General features: G+C 43.0%; 1 protein-coding gene across 4 annotated transcripts in view; it reads right to left on the bottom strand.

Moving 5' to 3' along the window:
* Positions 1-20,538, bottom strand: part of LOC147829423 (uncharacterized) — a 30,023-nt gene extending 9,485 nt beyond the window's left edge. Inside the window, exons 1-5 of one of the 4 annotated variants that reach the window (XM_087206337.1) lie at positions 20,300-20,538; positions 17,601-17,759; positions 15,549-15,700; positions 15,164-15,285; positions 12,495-14,481 (exon numbers count right to left, since the gene is read on the bottom strand). In XM_087206337.1, coding sequence (XP_087062463.1) covers positions 14,386-14,481; positions 15,164-15,285; positions 15,549-15,700; positions 17,601-17,665 — 435 coding nt within the window. In that variant the 5' untranslated portion in view covers positions 17,666-17,759; positions 20,300-20,538 and the 3' untranslated portion in view covers positions 12,495-14,385. Of the gene's footprint in view, positions 1-12,494; positions 14,482-15,163; positions 15,286-15,548; positions 15,718-17,600; positions 17,760-20,299 lie in introns of those variants that run through there. The other 3 variants (XR_015449223.1, XM_087206338.1, XR_015449224.1) reach the window with 3 other exon arrangements.
* Positions 20,539-21,469: the final 931 nt, after the last annotated feature.

Below are 21,469 nucleotides of genomic sequence, written 5' to 3'. Positions count from 1 at the left end.
GGGATGTGCTTTCTTGCTCTCCCTTTTTACCTTTTGATCAGACCTTCTCTTAGTGGTGTCAAACACATCTTTGGAAAGTCCAGAGAAACCGTGTATGTCCTGTTACTCTCTTTTTGGTCCGTGTGATATTGGCTATGTCACTGTAGAAACATGGAACTCTCCTCAGCAAATGGAAAACATTTGGTCTCAGCCTGAGCTGAAGAGGAAAGGTGCAGTATTTGTGAAAGCATGGCACTAATAACCATAGTCAAGTGTCACTTAACATTGTGGATACATTGTAAGAAATGTGTCAGTACACAACCTTGTCACTGTGCCAGTACAATAAAGTGTACTCAAACCGGGGTGGTATGGCCTAATACACACTGAACTACGTGATCTAGCTTGTTGCTCCTAGAGCTGTGCTGAACAAACTAGAGATTAATCCAACCATGACAGAAAATGACACAATTGAGATACGCTGCATAGGCAAGATGTGTGGGGCTGCGGCTGGCAGAATGCAGCCTACAGTTTTACAGTACACTTTTTCTTTACAAGTAGAAGCTGTTTATTCTAGACTAATGACAAATATAGTATAGTAAATACATATACCAGTACCAGAGTTGTTTATTACCATGACTGTTATGGCTTGTGTTTTGATGTTCCCCGCAAAGCCTCATGCTTTTTCAGAGGTGGCTGAATCTAGGGTGTGATTGATTCATGGTGGGGCGAAGCCTGAGGTCTCTAGAATTAAGGGCGTGAGTGCTACTCACCCTAAGTATTCCGAATAAAAGGGGCAGAAAGATGCTGATAAGGTTCTCTTGTTGCTTTTTCTACCTTCTGGCTGCCATAAACTGTTTCTCCTCTGCCAAGCCACCCCGTCTTGGAGCCAGTTGATTTTGGACTGAAACCTCTGGGAACTGTAAGCCAAATAAGCTTTTCCTCATTTAACTTTGGGTGTGGGTATTTTTTCTCAGCAGTGACAGAAAAGTAACTAAGACAAGCATGAAGGATGGAACATAATTGATATGCTATACTTTTACCATAAGGCTGTTGATTCAGGCTGGGATCATTACTGGATAGCGTGGCTGTGGGTGGAAGTTGCTGAGAAAAGGAAAATTATTATTTCAGAGCATCTTCCATGAAATACTAATCAGTTGAACAGGAGGAAATGTTGACTTTCAGTGGAGAGGGCTCATAGACCAAGACGACCAAGGTGACCTTCAACATGGTTTGGAACGACAGCCGTGTGGGCCCTGGATGCAGTCACTCCCATCAAGGAGGCATGGTCTACATCTGTCAGGCAGAGACAGCATGTGTCAGTCTCTGTAAAGCCTCAGAGACGTGAGAGATGGGATAAGGGTGAGGACTGTTCTGGAATGAAGGACCTTGAAAAGACTACATGCCAACTACATGCCAACAGTGGTCCCAGAGGGCTCATGGGCTTGACAGCAAATAGAGATGGTTTGGTGAAAGTTGGCAAAATCTGGATGGTGCTTACAAGTTGAATGTCATGTTGGAACAGTGTTGATTTCTTGATAGGAGAGTTGTATAGTTTTTGTGTAGAAGATCGTCTTTGAGGAAGACCCTGTAAATTTAGGGGTGCCTGCAGCTAGCACAAGCAGTCCCCAAAAAGGCTAGTGATTTATGACTAGAGATGGATAAAGAGGTGATGGAGAAAATGTGGTACAATTTAAACCACTGTAGGTGACAGGAATTTAAAAAACATAGTTATGGCAACTTTTCTTCAAGTTTGATCTATTTTAAAATAGATCATTTAAAAGAAAGAAAAATTCTAGAATAAATAGTATCCTGATAACATGAGTTACTGAGCTTTCTGAATGAACGGATAAAAAAATTTCATTATTCATTAGCATAATCTATTCTGTTGGGTTAATTAGAGTGGAAATATCCAACAGCTGGAAATGAGAGTTACTCAGTTTTAAATTAGGGTCACAATAATACAGAATTCTCTTATGGGCAAGGCACAGCTTACTCTTTAGTGATTTGCCAGGGAGGACTGAAGATCCCAGCTCTTTCTTTATTTTCTTTCTTTCAAAAATTCAAAATAAGATTCTTTCATTTTGAAGGTCTTTATAGAAATTTTCAATAATATTGAAAAGTGAGAAAAAACAAAGAAAACCTATGAGCTATAACAGTTATTAATATTTTGGTCCATTTCTTCCACTTTTTTAAAGAAAAAAATGTTAAGATTCGTCTAAAGTATTCAGGTACTACTTTTATTTTGGGGTTTTTCTATAATTGTATCAGCATTTTCGCATGTTTTCCCAATTAAGTGTCAGCCGTGGATTACTTTGGCCTGCACTGTGGATGGCAGAGACAGGTCTTGTGGCAAGTGGCAAAGAAACTGAATCCTAAACCTAGAAATATGGAAATAAATGCTATAAACTGGTAAACATTTGATAAAATTATTTCCTATGATAGTTGGGAGGCATATCACATGCCTAATGGAACTGACAGCTTGAGGAATAGAAGTGAATTAGAAAGATTAAAGTGCAGGGCTAAATTTGGAAAGGTGTTCCAAGAATGAGATAAACCCAAGAAAAAACTGGGCCATTTATAAGGAGAAACAAAAGGGAAATGAGAAAGTCCCCAAAACTTGTCACTACACAATTGGAAAAGCCAACTGCTTCTAGGTCATAGGCAATAAGAGGCGATTTGAAAAGAATTTGTTGAAAAATGGCCCAGTAAAACTTCTCTAGTGAATAAAAAGAAAGATTGTATCAAGGGTATATCCTCCCCTCACAGGCCCAAGGGCACCCAGAGAACTCAGGAGAGGAATGAGGCTAAAGAAACAGCAATAAAGAAGGCTTGACTCTACTCAGGGAAACCTCCACCTCCACCCACAAACCACAGGCATCATTACTGGTAATAATTCAGAAACCTGTTGGGTTTTTGAGAAAATTATGTTCTAGAGATACTATGGACAGGAATAAGCACAATGACAAAAATGTTGACTGAGATTCAAAGACTTCGCAAGAGTCTTTGTGGCCAATTGGATTGTCCAAAGTGTCTACACCACCAGATGTCACTCCCCATGCTCTTTTACAGTGTGACCAACACACTTGCCATCAAGGGACCAGGCACACGATATTCTCCTTGGTTGGCTCTGGGCATACTTGTGACTGTAATGGAACTGGTAATTCCCATGGCTAACTCATAACGGGTGATGAATCTTCTATTTGGTTTTCATGGGGTGGTTTCTCCAGGAACCCATCACCTTGCTGTGAGGAAGCTTGGAGAGGCCCACATGGGTAGAACACATTTCCTGGCCCTTAGCTCTGGATGAACTCCAAGTTGAAACCATTCCCGACTCATCAGCCACATGAGTGAGCCCTTTGGGAAGGGAATCCTTCAGTTCCAGGGGGTGCCAGTGAACCTTGTCCAGATTCCAGATATGTGAGTGAAAGAAAGGAGCTTTGGTGTTTAAACCATTAATTTTAGGAAGTGGTTTTTCACACCCATAGATGACTAGAACAGCCCGAAGAGCAAGAAACAGGCTTTAAAGGCTGTATATTTCCAAAGAAGAGCATGCATGCTTCTCTCCTACCCATGTTTCATATGTGGCCAATAAGATGGACACAGAGCAGTCTCCCATTTGTTGGACCCACTGGTCAATGAAAATAATGGAGAGCCCACTGCAGACAGGCAGGTCTGCGGACACCCTACCGAGGTGGCCAGTGATGTGGAACACGCCGAATCAGCCTGCTGCAGACAGGCAGCCACCTGGTTCCACACTACAAAGACGCAGAGGACACCAGACCACCAGACCATGGTACTGAGTACCACTGTTCCCGGCCCAGAGGTAGGGGCTTCTGAGCCACCGTCCCACTGCTCCTGGTCCAGAGGAAGGGGCTTCCTGGCCACCAGCCCTCCCGCTGCTCCCAGCCCAGAAGAAAGGGCTTTTGGGCCACCATCCCTACCAATGATCCCGGCTCCTGTCTCACCTCTCCCAGCTCAGAGGAGGTAATCCGTGCAGGCACCAACAGCCCCCCACCCCCCTGTTGAAATGAGAAAACACATAAATAAGTCTCAAAACCAGACTTCCAGATCACCTACAGCAACCAGAAAGGGAAATGAGATGGAACACTCTGATACTCAACCACCTGGACCCACTGAACTGGCAACAAAAGGAGATCTGGAAAAAATGAAATCAGAAATAATTTCTCAGATAACAGGAGAAATTCTGCTCCTAGTGCAAGACATGATTAATAAATCTAAAGAGGAGCTCAGGAACACGATGGAATCCCAACATAAGAAACAAATGGAATCCATAAAACAGATGCAAATAGATTTCCAGGAGATGAAAAACTCCACTGAAAGTCTACACAGCAGAATGAGCCAATGTGAGGACAGAATTTCAGATATAGAAGATAAGACTGCAATTAATGACCAGGAAAAGAAAAATTGCTTCAAAATTATAAGGGAACATGAGAAATCAATCCAGCAGCTGCTAGATGATGCAAAGAAGAATAACATAAGACTGATTGGAGTCAATGAAGAAACAGGAGAGAGTGGAGATGACATAAAAAAATCTCTTCACAGAAATAATGGCAGAAAACTTCCCAAGCAGGGGAAAAGAGCTTGACATACAGATAAGTGAGGCATATAGTACTCCAAATAGCCTAGATCAAAAAAAAAAATCTACACATAGGCATATAATTGTTAAGATTCCAGAAACTCAACAGAAGAACAAAGTTCTACAAGCAGTTAGAGAAAAGAAACAAATCATTTACAAAGGAAAGCCCATCAGAATCACAGAAGACTTCTCAACACAAACCATCAAGGCAAGAAGAGCTCGGAGGGACATATTCCAAGTCCTAAAAGAAAACAGCCTCCAACCCAGATTGATGTACCCTGAAAAATTATCTTTCAAAATTGATGGAGAAATAAGATACTTTCATGACAAAGAGCACCTTAGGGACTTCGTGAATACCAAACCAGCACTCCAAAGAATTTTACACAATATCCTAGGAACAAACATTGAGGATCACAACCCCAGGAAGCAAAGCAGAATGAACCCATCTGGCATGACAAGAAATTAAATGTAAAGGGGGAGAACCCAACAAAAAGAAAAAATCATGACAATGACAAGTTAATATGTTTCAGTTATAACCATCAACATTAATGGTCTCAATTCACCAATCAAAAGAAATACACTGGCAGAATGGGTCAAGAAGCAAAATCCAACAAGATGCTGCATACAAGAAAAACATTTAATTGAAAAGGAAGCTCATAGATTGAAAGTTAAAGGATGGAAAACAATACTCTATGCGACAGGAACCCCCCCAAAAAGCAAGAGTAGCTATCCTCTTTGCAGATCAAGTAGATTTTAAACCAACACTGATTAAGAGAGACGAAGAAGGACACTACATCCTTCTAAAGGGAACAATCCAAGAGGAAGAGATGACAATCATAAATATCTATGCACCAAACACTAGTGCACCCAACTATATAAAACAAATACTAACAGACATGAAAAGTCATATATGCACTAATACAATTGTAGTGGGGGACCTCAACACCCCACAGTCAAAAATAGATTGATCAACTAGACAAAAAATAAGTAATGAAATACTAGAACTCAATCAAACTCTTGAACAAATGAACTTAACAGATGTTTACAGAGTGTTCCACACCACAAAATCAGAATACACATTCTTCTCAGCTGCACATGGGTCATTCTCCAAAATAGACCACATACTCACACACAGAAAATGTTTAAGTAAGTGCAAAGGAATTGAAGTTATCCCCTGTATATTATCAGACCATAGTGTGATGAAATTGGAGATCCATAGCAAAAGAAACTCAAAAAATTTCATAAACACGTGGAAATTGAACAGCACACTTCTGAATAACCAATGGGTCACAGAGGAAATTAAAGAAGAAATCAGATAGTTCCTTCAATTAAATGACAATGACAATACAACATATCGGAATCTATGGGACATAATGAAAGCAGTCTTATGAGGGAAATTCATAGCAGTGAATATGCATATTAGGAAAACAGAACGAGCCCAATTAAACACCCTGGTGCTGAACCTCAAGCTTCTAGAAAAAGAAGAGCAGGACAACCCCAAAGCTCATACAAGGGAGGAAATTATAAAGATCAGAGGAGAAATCAATGCAATGGAGACTAAGAGAACGACACAAAAAATCAATGAAGCCAAGAGTTGGTTCTTCGAAAGAATCAACAAAATTGACAAACCTTTAGCCAACCTTGTCAGAAAAAGGAAAGAAAAGGCCCAAATCCATGCAATTAGGAATGAAAAGGGTGAAATGACAACAGACCCAGCAGAAATCCAGAGGATCATCAATACCTACTTCCAGAACCTATACGCCAATAAGATGGACAACACAGAAGAAATGGACAGATTCCTACATACATATGAATTACCAAAGTTGAACGAAGAAGACCTAAAAATTCTGAACAACCCAATATCAATCCATGAAATTGAAAATGTAATTAAAAACTTATCAACTAAGAAAATCCTGGGCCCTGATGGCTTCACTGCTGAATTCTACAAGACATTTAGAGAGGAACTACTGCCACTACTGTTTAAATTCTTCAATGAAATTGAAAGGGGAGCAATACTCCCAAATTCATTCCTGGAAGCAAGCATCACCTTGATCCCCAAAGCAGAGAAAGACCCAACCGAAAAGGAGAACTATAGGCCAATCTCACAAATGAACATAGATGCAAAAATCCTTAATGAGATACTGGCAAACAGAATGCAGAAGATCATCAAGAAGATCATACACCCTGATCAAGTGGAATTCATCCCAGGGATGCAGGGATGGTTCAATATACGAAAATCAATCAATGTAATACACTATATCAATAGAGCCAAGGACAAAAACCTTATGATTATCTCCATAGATGCAGAAAAAGCATTTGACAAAATCCAACATGCATTTATGATAAAAACCCTACAAAAATTGGAATAGATGGTCTCTACCTCAAACTGATAAAAGCCATCTATGAAAAACCAACAGCCAATATCATACTAAATGGTCAAAAACTGAAATCCTTCACACTAAAACCAGGAACACGGCAAGGATGTCCACTATCGCCACTCTTGTTCAATATAGCTCTGGAAACATTAGCCACGGCAATTAGACAAGAGAAAGAAATAAAATGAATAAAGATAGGAAATGAAGAAGTCAAATTGTCATTATTCGCAGATGACATGATACTCTATATAGAAGATCCCAAGAACACCACCAAAAGTCTTCTAGACTTAATAACCAAATTCAGTCAAGTAGCTGGTTACAAGGTCAACACACAAAAATCAATAGCTTTCCTCTACACAAATGACAGACTCACTGAGAGAGAAATAGGGCAAAGAATTCCTTTCACAATAGCATCCAAAAAACTGAAATACCTAGGAATCATCCTAAAGAAAGAAATCAAAGACCTCTTCTCAGAAAACTATAGCACTCTGAAAAGAGAGATTGAAGATGATATCAGAAAATGGACAGACATCCCTTGTTCCTGGGTAGGAAGGATTAATATGGTGAAAATCGTCATACTTCCAAAGCTACTATATAGATTTAATGCAATTCCAATTGAGATCCCAGCAGCATACTTCATGGACTTTGAGAAAACAATCTGAAAATTCATTTGGAACAAGAAGAGACCCAGAATAGCAAAAGCAATTCTAGGTAACAGAGACATGGCAGGGGGTATCACAATCCCCAACCTGCAACTATACTACAAAGCTACTGTGATAAAATAGCATGGTACTGGCAAAGAAACAGGCCTGAGGACCAGTGGAACAGATTAGAAGATGCAGAAACAACTCCAGGCACACTCAGCCATCTCATCTTCGATAAAGGAGCCAAAGACCCTCACTGGAGGAAAGATAGCCTCTTTAATAAATGGTGCTGGAAAAATTGGGCTTCAACTTGCCAAAGATTAAAACTAGACCTATATCTCTCACCATGCACTAAACTAAAATCAAAATGGACTAAAGATCTAAATATTAAAACAGAAACACTGAACCAGTTGGAACAGAGGTTAGGTAGAACTCTTGAAGACATTGGTGTAGGAAAAGATTTTATGAAAAAAACCTCAGTTGCCTGTGAACTAGCACAAACAATCAACAAGTGGGATCTCTTCTTATTAAAAGGCTTCTGCACAGCAAGAGAAACCACCAGCAGTGTGAAGAGACAACCCACAATGTGGGAAAAAATCTTCACCTGCTCTTCCTCAGACAAAGGTCTACTATCTCGAATCTATAAAGAACTTAAAAAGATCAGACCTCCCAAATTTAAAGACCCAATCCAAAAATGGGCATCTGAAATGAACAGACATTGCTCAGACAAAGAAGTAGAAATAGTAAATAAATACATGAAAAAATGTTCAACATCACTGGTCATTTGAGAGATGCAAATGAAAACAATGCTGAGATTCTACCTCACTCCAGAAAGAATGGCTGCTATCATGAAATCAACCAATAACAAACGCTGGCGGGGCTGTGGGGAAAGAGGAACCTTGCTCCACTGCTGGTGGGAGTGTAGACTGGTGCAAGCACTGTGGAAATCAGTATGGAGATACCGCAAAGAACTAGGACGGGAAGTCCCATTTGACCCCGCTATTCCACTGCTGGGGATCTTCCCCAAAGAATTAAAAGAATCATACCACAGTGATATATGTGCACCCATGTTCCTAGCAGCACAGTTTGTAATAGCTAAAACTTGGAAACAGCCCAAATGCCCAGCAACTGGAGACTGGATAAAGAAAATGTGTTTTTTTAATAAAATGGAGTACTACTCAGCCATAAAAAATGAGAAATTAGAGACATTTATAGCTAAGTGGATGCACATTGAGGTGATACTCTTAAATGAAATAAATAGGACACCCATGTGTAACTACTGAATAGTTTCTCTGGTGTAAGAAACTGAAAGTGTAAATAAGGGCTAAAATGCATAATAGGTAATGTGAAATAGGAAGAAAAGGGGCAAAGGGGAAGGAAGTGGGAGAGCTAGGGGAACTTATAGAAGGGAATGGGATTAATATGAGAAAATGGAAAAATAGGAACAAAATCTTTGTAAATAGGGTGGAATGGAGGGATTGAAGGGATGGCTGGGCAAGGGTGAAAAATAAGAACCAAGAGAGACTATGTAAAGGTGCAAATTTCCAATGATGAATGTCATTATATTGTATACTTAAAATGTACCAATGATTAGAATGAATAATCGATAATGTAAAATAGGAAGAAAAGGTCCAAAGGGGTAGGGGTAGTGGGAGGGGCAGGGGAAAGGAAAAAATGAGGAGAAATGGAAAAAATGGAAATAAAGTCTTTGTAAATAGGGAAGGGTGGAGGGGGTGAAGGGAGGGCTAGGAATGGGGAAAAAATAAGAACCAAGATGCATTATATAAAGATACAATTCCCAATGAGGTATGTAAGTGTGTTGTATACCTAAAATGTACCAATAAAAGAATTTAACAACAACAAAAAAGAAAATAATGGAATCTATTGTATCTAGTGGAACTTATTAGAATATTGAACCAACAATGGCAAGGTGACTCTACTCCTCCCCTGGTTTATATTGCACATGTACAGCCCTGCTATGCTGTTGTTCATAGGATCTGTGAGAAGGAGCAGATGCTTTAATTTTTTACTCTACAGTGAGGTTTCCCAACTGGTCCTGATGGAGAAGGCCATCCATTCCCTGGACATTCTGCACTTTGAACTGAATGCAGATACTTGATGACATTTCATACAGTCTCCTTAGGGGGTATGAGTATGCTCTTTGCATAGCTGGTGGGGTGGGTAAGATCTGCTATTACCCGACCAATAGAGTAGGATTTACAGAGATTACTAGACTCTTGAAGTTAGGTTGATTACATGACTGACTTCTGGCCTAGGGGATCAGGGCAGCCTAGTCGTCCTCCAGTTCCAGCTCTTGAAATTGTCACATCATTTCCATGTTTTATCTTTTTCTTCTGCTTCCATGAATGAAGGCAAAAGCCTTTTGATGGTTGAGTCACTCAATACAAAAAGCCCAACCCAGACAGAGCCTGTATAGGAGAGGATTCACATTAGATATGCAGAAAACAAATATTAACCTTTCTTATGTTAAGCCACGAAGATTTGGAGTTCTGTATTGTACCATGTAGAGTTAATTAGCCTAATACAATAAGAAAAGGATGTGAGTTTATATATTAAAAAGGAAAAAGCCCAAATGGTTGATAAAGATGACAAGATGGCCAGCATAATGCAAATCAAAATAGCCCTTAAATATCATTTTTCCACCTATCTGATTGGCAAAAAATAGTCCATTAATACCAAGGAAAAACAGATACTCTTTGACATTGGGAGTGTGGAGGTCAGTCCTCAGGGTAGGAACCAGAAATCAATCAAGTATTTTAAGTAGAGAGAGATTTCTTGCAGATAAGAGTGCTGGCAGAAGCAGGGAAGGACTGCCTCTCCAGGAATGTCCCTGGAACAGGCACAGCTCCACTGGAGTGCTGCCATCTTGGCCACACCTGGAGCAAGAAATCAGGCAGCTGCTGTGTGAACTATGTTCCAGAGGTAAGCGGGCTGGAGTGGGGTGGTCATGACTCCATTGAAGATAAACCCAGATAGCAGGGGGCACTTCTAAGAGTAGCAGGGGGTTAGTCTTCCCCTCATTCCACACCACTTAGGGAAGGAATTTGCCAATAGAATTACATGTGAAGACACACATAACCTGTGTGGTGGTTAATTTTAATGTTCAACTTGACTTGATTGCCCAGTGCGGGCACTAACTCCATCAGTGGATTGACCCACTGATGACTTCATAGCGAAATGGGCTATTGTGAAGTGAGGTGGAGGAAGTGGATGTGGGAGCATGGTCTTAGGGACTATATTTGGTCTCTGGCCACTCTTCTTGGGCTCCTCCTTTGCTCTCTGATTTATTAATTCCATGTATTGAACAGCCCTCCTGTCATGTTGTTCCTTCCTAGGAGCCAGCTGACTATGGACTGAAACCTCTGAAACTATGAGCCAAAATAAAACTCTCCTCCTTTAAGTTGTGGGTGTCAAGTATTTTGTCCCGGCAATGGAAAGCTAATACAACCTGTGACCAGAAATCCTACTTCCTGGTGAGCACTGGGCAACACAGGGAAAATGATTTTTCAGTATTGTGTATAACAGTGAAAATTTCGGAAACAAACTGTATTTCAGTACAAGAATGAACAAATACAGTCACGTGTGTCTTGAAGATGGTATATGCTCCGAGAGATGCATCATTAGGTAGTTTAGTTGTTGTGCAGACACGTAGAGGCTCTTGCACAAACAGAGTTGGCTAAGATGTCGGTAGGTCCCATAAACTTATGGGGCCACTGTCCTATTTGTGGTCAATCACAATCATGCCATGAGGTAGTAGATGACTATGAATGGTTTATTCACATAATGAAATTTAAAAAGCAGTTAAAAGAAATGAACTAGATCTGCATATATGAACATAGGTCAGTAGCAAAAATATAATAATTCAAGGAAAAAATATACACTAATGCATAATGCATAATATCAATGACATATAATTTTAAAAGTACCCAAAGCTAACTTATTTTTGATATACTTATTTTTAGATTCATGCATTAAAATGATTGCTTACAATCATGTATAGCCCTAATTTAACCCAGGGTTTACCTCACCAGTGAGAGGAAGGACAGGCAAATGATGACAGGATTCTAATCTTAATTTCTAATATCTTATTTCTTCCTTTTTTTCCTAGGGTCTAGAAAAATAGCAACAAAATGCTTTTATGTATCATATCTTGGCAGTAGGTGTACCAGGGTCTAGTGTTTCATTTTCTGTTTTGGTTGGGTTAGAGATGTTTCCTACTTAAAAAGAAAATTAGAAAGTATATTCAGCCAAATTAGATCAACATAAAAAAACCTGAAAGTAACTGAGATTGCTTGTGAAATGACTATAATTTTGCTTTAATTAGATTTTGTATTTTCCATATACACATATATAACATTTATAATCAAAGTTAAAATCTAAAGACTAGCAGGAACCAGCAGCTTAAAAATCAGCAGGAACCCATATGTGTTGACAGACAGATTTCTTAATGCTACAGGGAACAGTGGGTAATAGACCCTATTGAGTGGTTTGGTGGGTTTGAGGGTTGGATTCTACTGCAGGGGATCGTGGCAGGAATCCACCGGATCCAGTAAATGAGGAGTTGCTGGAAGTCTTTAAAATGATGTAATCTTTAGAACATTTGTTTCTATTTTGGGGGTCTAGCTATATTTCTGTATCCTTTCTTCAGTTCCACTGAAACCTAGCTATTTTATTATTAGTATTGTGTGTTTGAATACATACTATTTACATTCATTCAGGGGAATTGGTACATGTATATATCATTTTTATCCCTTTACCCCCTTCCCTCCCCTCCCTGATCCCCTTCCAGATCTCCAAAAAGTCTGCCTTTTTGTTTCCTACCATCTCTCTTTTTCTTTTTTGGTACCTGGGATCATCTTGGGACCTTGTGCTTGCAAGGCAAGAGGCAGAACCACTGAGCTAAATCCCCAGCCCTCCATCTCTCTTTTTATTTTACCATTTTATTTATTTATGAGAAATTTATTTTGTTTCTAATTCTTATATGAAAAAGAGTTTCTATGTGAAGCCACTTTAGAGGGTTTGTGTGAGGTCTTATCTTGGAACACAGTAGAGGAATACTGAAGGCAGGGTGAATTCAGCTCCAGTTTCTCAAGGAAAATCTTTGGGACCACCAACACTCACCTGTCTCTAGTCTCCCTGGTGTCACTTGGGCTGTGCTGGAGGATCTTCATCAAACAGAATCATACTTAACCTTCCTCCTTACTTACACCTTGAAGATGATTTTTTTTTCCCACAACTTGTTCACTTGGGTATTTTAAACATAGCGGTTAGATATACTAGCTTTTCTCAGAGTTCTATTTTGGAATTTTCTTTTTCATGAGAATAATTGGATGTGAAAGAGTACTTCATTGCTTCTCTTTGTCTCACTTTTGGGAAAGTCATCAGAAGCAGGCCAGCCTCTCGGGGAAACACCCAGAGCCAGCCTTCTGGGAACCCGGGGGGTGCAGAAAGCCAGGAGGGGGGCACTGGCCCAGGAAATAGGGAAGATGGGCCAGGGACAGAGCCCCAGAGGGGATGCCCAGCATGTGGGGACCAAAGCAGGATGAGGCCTGCACCCCTTGCCTGTCCACTTCCAGGGTCCATGGAAAAGGAGGCTGGGACAGTTGGGGTGGGCACTTGTTTGGTATTGCTATTGCTATTGCTGGGGAGTGCGGCTGGCCAGATAGGCTAATCCAGGATTCAAGGATGTGACTCCATAGAATGGCCACACACACTATGGAGAGACACCTCCACTGTCCATGGAGAACTGTTCTTGCTGAACCCTTGGGCCCTGCATCGGGGCCTTGTACTGCAGGAGGAGCAGCTGGACCTCTGTCCTCAGCAGGGCCTGCAGACTCTATGCAGCACTCTGTTTCTGTCCCAATAGACAGCCCCACCAGGCAGCTTGCCTGCCTCATCAGCCCAGGGCAGACTATATTAGCCATATCTTTTATTGTCTACATTTTGACGCTTTGACACCTGGGATGTGCTGGCTTTAGAGGGGCAGTTGTTTCCAGTTGTTGGCCAATTTGTGGACAGTAAACAAATCCCCTTCTGAAAACATGCCTTTTAAATACAAACCAACCAGTCTAGAGCCAAGACCCTGTCACCTACCTTATTGGACTCTCATACTTTGGGCCATACTTCCACGACCTTTATTGCTCCAGGGCTAGGCACCAGATAGCAAGATAAAGCCCCTGCTCCCTAGAGCCTGGTGAAGTCAGAAGTCTTGCTAGCCAATCCTAAACCTGCTTGCCCCACCTCTTCTGTCCTTTCCGGCAGACCATATATGCTCTTGCCCACATTTCCCTCCAGCACCCACTGCCTTCTGACCCACACTGGTGCTTCCTGTGTCACCCTGCATGGCCTGGCCTACCCCCTTCTCTTGAAATCTGGAAGTCCCAAGCCTATCCTCTTCTGACTGTCGCCCTTAGTGCACCTCCAGTTTTCTATGTGCCCACTACATTTTGGAGCAGTCCTGGCCCAGAATTCAAATTCCAGCCACACTTCCTAGGAGGGTCTCAGACTGACACATTTATCCCTCACAAATGCCAGCTCATTGTTTTAAGCTTCAAATTTCTCAACAGAGCAGGAAGCTGTTGTTGTTCTTTCCATGTTTACACAAGCTAAAAGATAAACATCAGCCTTGGGTTTGGATAAAGAGTTATTTATTCCTCTTGGAAAAGCAGGGAGAGAGGTGCCCAGTCTTGCCTCCGTGTGCCTGCCCCTGGGGAGTTGTTATCATATTGTTGGCCCTCAGAAGGTTCCCTGAATGGTGGCATCTCCTGGCTCACTCTGTCTTGTGGAACATGAGCCACTTCAGAAACGGCAGCAAGACACCCAGCTGGGCTGAGACCTCAGAGCTCGTTGGCCTGGAAGCTCTGGCCTGCATGGACACAGACCTCCAGCTCTAAGTGGTTCAAAACTCTCTGCCACTCAACTCCCCAGCATGAGGCTTTTGCTTGACTTGTTCCATTTTCAAAAGACAAGATTTACACAGATAAAGTTGAAATATGAGCCAGCCAGTCTCCTCACCTCCATCATTGTACACGACTAAAGTCAACAACAATCATGAACTTGGATGAACTGCCTGGAAAAGAACCCAAGTGAAGTTTCCCCTCATCTATCACATTTATTTTTCTTTGTTAGTATGGTCAGCACATTTTGGGATTTTATTTTCCACCCCCTAAACAATGCCAAAATTTAAGCACAGCGAACTTTTACAATACTTTACAGGAGCTGATGGTTCAGGAACAACTTCAAAAGACAATGAACCAAATGAAGACAAATTAACCCTGATTTCTTGGCTTGCTTCTGTGTTATGATGAAGCGAGGAAGGATGCGTTTTATGGGCCTTGCAAAGTAATCTTGTGTCATTTTAATTAATTAGAGCATGCAGCAAAAACATAGGCACGGAATGGGGCTTTTCCACTCTTGGTGTCCCTAGGAGCTCTGTAAGAATAGCCATGGGCCCGTTCTCTGGGGAATGGGTCCCACACAAGCCTTCTGTAAAAAGCAAAGAGCTAATGATGACCTATAAAACTATAACTCAAAAACATGGCACTTACCACAATCCAGCCTTTCTGTCTTTGGAGAAAAGAAATCTTGTTACAGCAGTATCCAAGGGCAACCCATGCACCTGCAGGTGATATCTCCGCGTGAAGACAGTCTGCATTTGCCCTGGGTGGGTCTCCAGGTAAAGACAAAGGGAAGGAAGTTTGCTCTCAACATCCTCCTGTGCTCGCTCCCCTCAGTCTCCTCCCAAGTCTCCTGTCAAGAAACGGCTGGTTGCTTACCCAGCATGCTTTACACCCTTCTTTTTAGCAGAAGTGTGATTTAACTCCTTGTGTTAGTATTGCAAATTATAAAATGAGACTTTTCACCTCCCATGATAGACAGGTGACCAGCTCTAGCCAGTGACATGTACAGACACCAGGGGGAAGACTTCCATACCTTCCGATGGCTCCTTTTTGATTGGTTTTTGTTTTTGATTCTGGAATGCAGCTGTGATAGTGAGCAGCACAGCAGGCATTTGAGATGAAGAGGAATACTTGAGGACACGGGCATGGCTGAAGATAAGGGAGCCTTGAGAATGAAGGTCATGCCTAAGGACAAGGGAAATCTGAGAAATAGAGGCTATGTCTAAGGATGACCAAGTATAGAGCTGGGAATAGGCTGATCTTATCAGTTATCATGGAATCACTCCACCTCACTTGGAAGCTTCCTTAAATTCATATTATGTGAGTAAAACTGAGACCCTAATTCTTCTATTTTTTGTACCTGGGATCAAACTCAGGACCTTGCACTTGCGAGGCAGGCATGGTGCCACCAAGCTAAATCCCCGGCCCTAGGCCCTAATTCTTTTGAGCCCACCTTTGCAGAGTAGCCCAGCACTGGACTACCAGCCCCTCCCACCATACACCTGCATGCACACACCCCTGCCCCTGGCTCCTGGACATCAGGTGCACTGATGCTTGGTCAGTTTTCTCTTCCCTTCATCTTCAGTGATGACCCATTTCCTTGACTGGTGACCTATTCTTAAGAAATGTCAGTGGGGACAACTTCTAGTATCTGTCAAGTCAAGCCTTGCTCCACCCAGTGCTTCCCCTTGATGCTCTGTCCCTCCGGGTACTCAGCCTCCCTCCAGTGCTTCTGAAAGTGCCCCATGCATATCTTTCCAGACTCTGTACTCACAGGATTTCTCCTGAAAAGCTCCTGGCCTTCCTGACTCTAACAAATGTTTGCTAAATAAATGAAGACAAGTAATTCTAGAATACTCTTCAAATTTGCCTGGATGAACCTGTTGAAACATTTCGAGGTGTTTGCTTGCATAGTAAGTTGCCTAAATTCGACGACTTTCCTCTATGTAAGAGGACAAGAGAAAATGCAAACATCTTTAGCCAGATATATGCTGGGTCAGCAGGAAAATTGCCACAGTGATCCACAGAATTGAGCAAAATAATTCAGCATTGTTTTCAGCCACTAAATTTTGGAGTAGTTTACCATGCAGTAAAAGATAACTGATAGGCAATTTTTTTCCTCCCTAATTTTTATTTCCCCACTAATCAGGCAACTGAAGCATATTTTGGCATTCTGCAAGATTGGACCACAGCTTAAGGCCCTGAACAAGATCTATGCGTTGTCTCCTGAATTTGTCTGCAGTGATGACTTCAGGGTAAAGTCTTAGCCCTGTGTTGTGGAGACAGATACATCATCAAAGCTGTGGGCTAAGAGGTAGGGTGCTGTGTGGCCACCAGCTCAGTTTCCCTGGGCCCCAGTCTTCTCTGTCTCACAAGTAGCTTAAGCCCACACAGTGACTTCAAAATGTGCTGTGAGAAACAGGAAAGTTTGCACCTAGGTACCAAGGGGGCAAATCCAAGAGCATCCTCTGACCTGGCTTTGAGAAGGATATTTTGCTCTTACATGGTGTTTCAATCTGTTTTCTGTTGCTGTAACTGAGGACCACATACTGGGTACTTTATAAAGAAAGAGATTTTCTTGGCTCATGGTTCTGGAGTCTGAGAAGTCTAAGGGAATGGCACTGGCCTCCTTGCTGTAAGGTAACTCAGCAGAGGATACCCCATGGGGAGATGGAGTAGTGCTCTCTTCTTATCAAGTGGCTCTGCTGTCACAGGGCCCCAGCCTTGTGACCTCATCCAATCCTAATGTCTCTCCAAGGTCTCATCTCCTCCCAACAGAACCAACACCTGAATTTGGGGGTTAAATTCCCAATGTATGAACTTTGGAGGGATGCATTTAAGCCATAGCATGTGGGTTTTCTGTCATGGACTTCTGCATAAAAGTTCACTTGAAGAAAGTATTCAATTGCTTTTACCACTTGAAAAATACCTGAATGAGACTATTTCTAAGGACCTTTGAGAACCCAACATGGAGGAGGCCAGAAGCCCAGGGTCACAGCAGAGCCTGCTCTCATTTGGAGTCTGCTGGAAACATGCAGAAGAAGCTGGTGTCTGAATATCCCCACTTCACAGGTAATATGCTCACCTGCACCAGTGCTCAGAGAGAGCACATGCATGCCTGGTGGGTGTTGTGCATATCTTGTTGTTCATGGCAGTTCACTTGGCGCCTTGGTGCTGAAAGTTCCAAGGTGCAACTAGATCTTCACAGATTTGGGCAGAGGAAAGGCTTGGAGCAAACACTTTGCTGCAGAGGGAAAATGAAGGGTTTTAAACGCTATTGTAAAAGGCCATGGATGTAGCCTGGTCTTTATCTTACCTACCTGTCCAGGTGCAGATATCTAGGAACAGGCTTATTCCCTGTCTGGGGGCTGGGGAGCCTCACAGAAAAGTGACTCTGTCCAGGTGTCTGACCCTCCTGCCACCCACTCCTCCCTGTGTTCCTGCACCTCATTCTCCTCACATGCCTGAGTATCACAGCCCACTTTATAGAGGTGTGGGGACCCAGGGACACAGCTCTGACTGGAATTCCACTTGGTGCCTTCTATGTAACTTCACTGAATTCAAACCACAGTGTGGTTAGATGAAACTATCCCCAGACTACAAATGACTTTAGTGCACCTGGAAAGTTCAGTGAAGTGACCCAGGATGGCCGGCTACAGCAGGACCAGTGTGGCTTCCTTTTGTGTCCCCAGTAGAAGCACAGCAGTGAGTGGATGTCTGGGGCCTCACAAATGGGTGTGCATCCCTCTCGGAAGTCCCCACAGCTTCTCCTCAGTACTACTAGAAACCCAGACCAGTCCTTGCAAGAAGCAAGAAGCAGAAGAAAGGGATCTCTGTGATCCACCTGCCTCCTGCCTTATTCATGAGCCATGTGGAATATCAGGGAAGGAGTCTAAATATGCGCAACCCACATCCCTGCAAAGCAGCTTCTCCTTGATGAGAACACTCAGGAGTCTGCACGAGGGCATCAGTGGTTCCCTCCAGAGGCTGGTGGTTGCCATGGTGTCCAGCTGCTGTCCAGGCCTTCTGAACCTGCAGATGCCAGCCAGGGCCCAGAGGTTCAGCCTCTGCCTCTCACTTTCCTGGAGTCTGGTCTTCACATTAAGGATTCAGTTCACTCTCTTTCCCTCCTTCCTCCCCCATTTCCTCCCTCCCTCCCTCCCTCCCTCCCTCTTTCTTTCTTTCTTTCTTTCTTTCTTTCTTTCTTTCTTTCTTTCTTTCTTTCTTTCTTTTCTTTCTTTCTTTCTTTCTCTCTTTCTTATTGCTTCCATTTCCCTGTGGCCACAGTGTTCTCAGGCTGGACCAGGCTCCTGAGGAGCTTTGGAGCCACCTTCTGTGGCTGCCTAGGGACCCTAGAGTGACTCTCAGCCCCAGGTCTGTGATCTGCACTCAAGGTGTCCTAGAAGGGGTCATCTGAAGAGCCAATATGACTCCAGTGAATAAGTAGTGAATAAGTAGGCTGGGACACTCAATATTGAGGACACACTGCTTTTTCAAGAAAAATTACTCCAAAGCACTTTCCCCATCCAAATGAAGAAGTGGATATTCCAAATTAGGGAATAAAGAGGCAAAAGCAAACAGCCTGCCCTGAGCTCTGATCAGGCCAGGTCTCCACCAGGTGGTGGCCTGGCCCCTGGACAATCACTTTCTAGGGGCCATTGAATCGCACCATTTCATATTTTAAGTCTTTTTCTTAATCCATTGTAAGTCTGCATTGTTCATAGAATTATTTCTAAATCCTCCTCCTGCTCTTTGATTTGGCATCAGACTGTTTGTTGCTAGTAAGAAAATCCTCACCACTGTGCCTTGTGCAGTCCAGACACTCGGCACAATCAGAAGATACCCTTTTCTCTCTGTCTTCCTGTAGAAGGTCTTCTGTGGAGGGATTCCTTTCCCTGCCCCTGGGTGGTAAGCATGACTGGCCTTTCCTTCTCTTGTGATTCTTTAAACACTTGATGGAAGTATTCTGGTTTTTCTCAAGTCACCAAGTTTCAGAACATAGTCTCAATTTATAATGTATATGTCCTCAACTTACTTGAATCAAAGGGGAGACTTTGTCTTTCTCTCCTCGAGGTCCTGTGTGGACAGCTGGCCTGTCTAGGTGTTTCTCCTTGCCCGGGCCTCTTCTGCCCACTGCTTGGGGTGGGGACCCCTGGTCTGGAGGTGGCTCCAGCTGTCTGCAACTCCAGCTTCTCTTGGTTGGACAGAGCTCAGCTGCCTCTGAGGTCACCACCTTCTTCCAGGGCCCCAAGCTGTCCAGGGGCCTCAGCATTCTGAGCTGCAGTAGATGCTAAGAAGTCTTTCAGGCCATCACAGGGGTCTCTGATTCCCTCCCCACCCTCACAGCCAGAGTCCCAGTTCAAGTTCCTGTTCCTGTGGGGAGTGGGAAGGGCCAGCTCTCCATGGGCTTCTATGAAACCCCTTGACTTGAGGCCAAAGGGACAATATCCTCCACGCTGCAAGGGGCTGGGAGGCACAACCCGAATGACGTCCAGCAGATGGGCTTCCATGGGAGACCAAAATATCCTCCACAGAGCCTCAAATGGTCAAGCTGATTTCTAACCAATTGCTTGATAAATTTTGCATAAGACCCAGTGCCAGGTTTAAAATGCAACCATCAGCACACCTTACTTTCCAGACTGCAGCTTCATTTTCACATCTTTTCAAAGGAATTATTTTTGATGAAAAGCCACTGGATTTATAATTCTCTCTAATAAGCAAAACAGGAATGGGGATTTTTCCCCAACCCAAGCCCACCAGCAGCCCAGGACATCCCCTCCTTACCCTAGTCAAAGACAGAGCCTCCAGGTCCCCAAAGTGACTCAGCACCCCTAATTAAACAATCCTCTGCTCCATGCCACTTTCTGGTGACTTACTGAGCACATACTTTTAAAGGATGGGTCAGCTTTTAGACTTAGATGAAAAGCATTGAAAATTACTTGTATACAGGTAGCCTAAGACCCTCTTAACATGTGGTACATCCTGCAAGCTGAGAGGAAGTCTAAATGCAGGCTCCCTGCCTCTCCCAGTGCCCACGTGGTTTTAATCCGAGGAATGAATTCTGCACACTCATATCTCAGGCCGGTCCCTAATAATAGACCGCCTCACCACCCCCACACGGGCAGCACATGTGGCAGGGCCCCAGGAACGCCCCATCACGACGCAATTTGCCTGTCAGGCCTCGTCTTGCAGCAGCTGCAGCTGATTAGGGCTCGGCTAGGGGCTGTGTTTTATTTAGGACCCACCTCCTCCCTCTCCAATCCATCAGTGCACACTCAGGGAAGTCAACTCAGAGGCCCAGCTAGGGCTGGAGCTTGGGAAACACCCTTTACCCTCCTTTTCAAGAAAGCCGTGGCCACAGAGCCACTGAGGGGCCAGCCAGAGAGAAGCCCCACTGCGGCCCCTGTGTGTGTCACACTCTGTGTGCCAGTGCTTAGACTTAACACATTTGCTTCTCTTTCTCAGTTTCCATGATCAGCTGTGTCTATTTCCCCATGGGGACATTTGTTGGTAAAAGCATGCCTGTCAGAATAGACTAGTAATATGCCTTCAATTACTGCCCATATTTCTGCCCTTTCCTCTAACTGATGAGAGCCGTTCTCAGCAATCCCTGACATCTCCTAAACAATACTTTTGGTCTACTCTCTGGGGTGGGGGTCCATGTCGAAGCTTGGTCATCTCTCAGTGGTCAGACTGAGACCAGAGCTGGTCCCCCACAAGCTCAGCCTCTCTGATTGCTTCTTCGACAAGCTGTCAGCTTGACTTCCCAACACGACATTTCTGTAAGATAAAGCTGCATCCTTTATCCCTCTCTGGAGATCCTTATTTATTCTGAAGAGCTTTTGACTCCCAATTAAAATAGAGAGAGTCACTTGGTCAAGGGCTTTATGGAAAAGACGTTATTAGCCGGAGTATTCTTCTATTGTCTGTGGTGTCTGAGAAAGCAATTTCTAA

This window comes from Heterocephalus glaber, unplaced genomic scaffold (assembly GCF_053883595.1).
Source record: "Heterocephalus glaber isolate CG9 unplaced genomic scaffold, H.glaber_assembly_v1.0 deba00000621, whole genome shotgun sequence".
Lineage (NCBI taxonomy): Eukaryota > Metazoa > Chordata > Mammalia > Rodentia > Bathyergidae > Heterocephalus > Heterocephalus glaber.
This window is presented reverse-complemented; position numbering and strand designations above follow the sequence as displayed.